The sequence below is a fragment of the Lactuca saligna genome, chromosome 5 (genome assembly GCF_052625555.1).
Source record: "Lactuca saligna cultivar CGN05327 chromosome 5, ASM5262555v1, whole genome shotgun sequence".
Taxonomy (NCBI): Eukaryota; Viridiplantae; Streptophyta; class Magnoliopsida; order Asterales; family Asteraceae; genus Lactuca; species Lactuca saligna.
In genome coordinates, this window is record NC_136421.1 from 290,295,267 (window position 1) to 290,298,314 (window position 3,048).

At 37.9% G+C, this 3,048-nt stretch overlaps 1 protein-coding gene across 1 annotated transcript; it reads right to left on the bottom strand.

Moving 5' to 3' along the window:
• Positions 1-572: 572 nt before the first annotated feature.
• Positions 573-2,735, bottom strand: LOC145048158 (exocyst complex component EXO70H1-like). The gene has a single exon (XM_078996591.1). It carries the CDS (start codon positions 2,612-2,614, stop codon positions 674-676), a length of 1,941 nt encoding a protein of 646 aa, XP_078852717.1. The 5' UTR covers positions 2,615-2,735; the 3' UTR covers positions 573-673.
• Between the last annotated feature and the right edge of the window lie 313 nt (positions 2,736-3,048).

The window sequence follows — 3,048 nt, forward strand, 5'->3', positions numbered from 1 at the left end:
ATTAAATAACTTCATTCTTATAAAATAAATGTAATAATGAACTTAAATCAACCCTATCTAAAATTTAAAGGTCGTTTTGTTTTTATCAACAAATTCATTTTATATATGCGGAACTTTGAATGAAAAATATTTGTATTGTTGATCACGTCTTAGCATTTAATGATTTTATTATTTAAATTAATATAAAACGTTTTGGTCGTTACATATGTACTACATAAATATTTAAAAGATAAACATAAATAGTATCGAATAGCTTTGGAAATATTAAATTTATTCCTTAATTGAACAAGAAAAGGTCTTTTCTCATTTTCCTTTTTTTGAACGGCAAAAGGTCTTGTTTCTAATCAGTTTATAAATATTCGCCGGTTTGGACAATTAATTTTATATTAAAAAACAAAATCAATATAAATTTTTTGATTAAGTTATTTAAAAGTTAACGTAATCATTTAGCTTAACTTTTAAAATTTCTAAATGATGAATTGTTCAACATCTTAACAATAATGTATCTTGATTTTTTGGGGTCATAGAAAATGAATTATAATATAATATTTAGCATTAAAAAAAACAACCAATTGTTTATCCAAAAAAAGAAATTCTATTTCTTAAAATAAATTTGTCTTTTTACATTTATGATTTATCCCAAACAATAAAACAATATTTCTCCATGGCAGCATCACCGGCGTCGCGACAAAGGGCTAGAAGACGAAGATGAATGCGACGGCGTACCGGTGCCGGAGCTTCCGGGACCACCGGTACTATGGAACAAGTCCGACAAGTGATTACCCAAATCGTCTGGTGCATATCTGACAACTGAATCAACACCTCTGAAAACATCTCTGTATCTATCGTAAAAATTCCGGTAAACCGGCGATATCTTTTTCGCCACCGAGATTTTAATTTCGTCTCGCATTTTCGAATCGGGGATGACCCAGGTGGCTTGTTTCCGGCATGCGTTGTTGAATTCAAGATTGAAACGTCTGAAACACTCCCTCGCTGCTTCAATCGGTAAATTGTTTGGATTCTCCGGCAACGATGTCATAACTTTACTCCATGCCATTCGTTCGTAATTTGCAGCGTATTGTTTCAGTTTCTGTTCGTGTTTCACTAACCAATCTTCTCCGATCAGGAGTTTTAGATTAGAGCTATGAACCTTTGAAATGATGTAGTTTAAGTTGTTGACTAGAAAAAGGTACGACTGAGCTACATCCCGGTAGAGCTCAGCGCTGGCGTCGATTTTACAGAGCAAAACCAGCACCAGCCATGCGAAGCGGGCGGAGATGGACGACGATTCTTCCGAACCGGTGCTTGAGAAGTACGATTCCGGCAATGGCGACTGGATCTGAAGTGGCCAGTCGGCAACAATGTCAGAGAGTGCTATGGCGTAGTCGCTTAAGAAAACTAAGTAGTTCATTACGTAACGTGTTAGAGGATGAATGCCGCCGCCGTGGACCGGAGTTTTGGATGTTTCTTTCTGAATCGCCGCCTCAAAATCCGTTAACATTGCTCGGACGGCGTCGCCGAGTTTCACGAGTGAAGTGATGGCCTGTGTCCGAACGACCACCATTGAATCGAACGAGAAGATCATTTCGATGTCCGGCCACTGTTCCGATATCCCGTTGTATAGATCCAATGTTCGGAACATTCTCTCCATTGATTTCTTCGATTTCGCTACAAACTCCGGGAATTCAAACAGCTGAATTGCTTTTTCCTTGCAGATATCGGAAAAGCACGATTCTCTGATCTTCTCCGACGACGAAAACACGTAGTCGCAGAGAATTCTTTCGCCATAGAAGAGAGATTTCACAGCAACTTTTTCAGCGTGTACCCAGGTTTTGATTTTGGGTTCGATTACTTCCCATTCCATTTTGTTAACTTGATTTAAACTGTATTTCTCAACTCCGAGATTATACAGTGTCTCATCAACAATGGATTTCCTGATAATTTTGTATATCTTCACACATTCTTTTGCATACCCAGAAGAGATCATGCAATCAGCAACCGATTTAAGATCAGCCATAACTATTTCTGAAACGGAAACTCTTTCTCCGTCGGACACTGTGTTTCCAGACGATGAAATCCGATCATCTTCTTCGGAAGCATCGTCTTCATCTGAAACACTTGATCTAGCTCTTGAGGAATGATTAGAAACAGACTCGGAGTCAAGAACATCTCTATTCGCGGATAAAATCTGATAAAATTCCTTCTCCAATCTCTTCATCGCAATCTGCATTAACTTCTGAGCATGAATGATCTTCTCCGAGCTAGCACTCTCCGAAACAAAGGAATGCATCGCCGACTGCAAATTCGTAACAGACTTCACAAACAATCGAGCTTCACGTCTGTCTCCGGTGAACAGATAATCCATTTTTGTATAAAACGGAGAATCAAGGTCCCACCTCCGGATGATTTGTTCGGCATACAACAAATCTTCTTCAATGATCGAAGCAGAAAAGGTTTGATGATGAGAAGGAGTGCTCATGGGAGACCTTGGAGTCCTAGCCGGAGATTGAGCAAATGAATGTGTAGGTGACGAAGCTTTCGACGACCTCGCCGGAGATTGAGCATAAGAATATGAAGGTGACGAAGCTTTTGATGTATAAAGCAAACCCCTCATGATTAATCGAAGTAATTTACAAGAAATTTCAAATTTTATTTAAGAAAACGATTGATTATGAGATTAACCCAATGAAAATTGAAAGCAAAAGAGATGAAATGAAAGAAGTTTTGAACTGAGGATAGTGAAGGGGGTGGGGGTATTTATAAAGGAATGAGGGTAGTTGAAAACGTCAACGGATTTGCCACTTGGAGGCGAGAACGCGTGATGCAAAATATGAGGGGTTGTAATTTAAGCAAACAAGTCAACAAAAATATGTTGGTCAAAATTAATAGAAATGTGTATTTTTGTTTTTATAAATAGAAACAAGTAACTTGCAACATATGTAAAGTCAAAAAACGATATGCGAACGATAAAATGCATAAGACCAACAAGTTATATAACAGACGCTTCAACCTCATTTACACTTGTGTTGAAAGAGTAAGGTGGTGTTT

Coding starts and splice junctions, on each gene's coding strand:
- LOC145048158 (XM_078996591.1), bottom strand. CDS start 2,614: ATGAGGGGTTTGCTTTATACATCAAAAGCTTCGTCACCTTCATATTCT.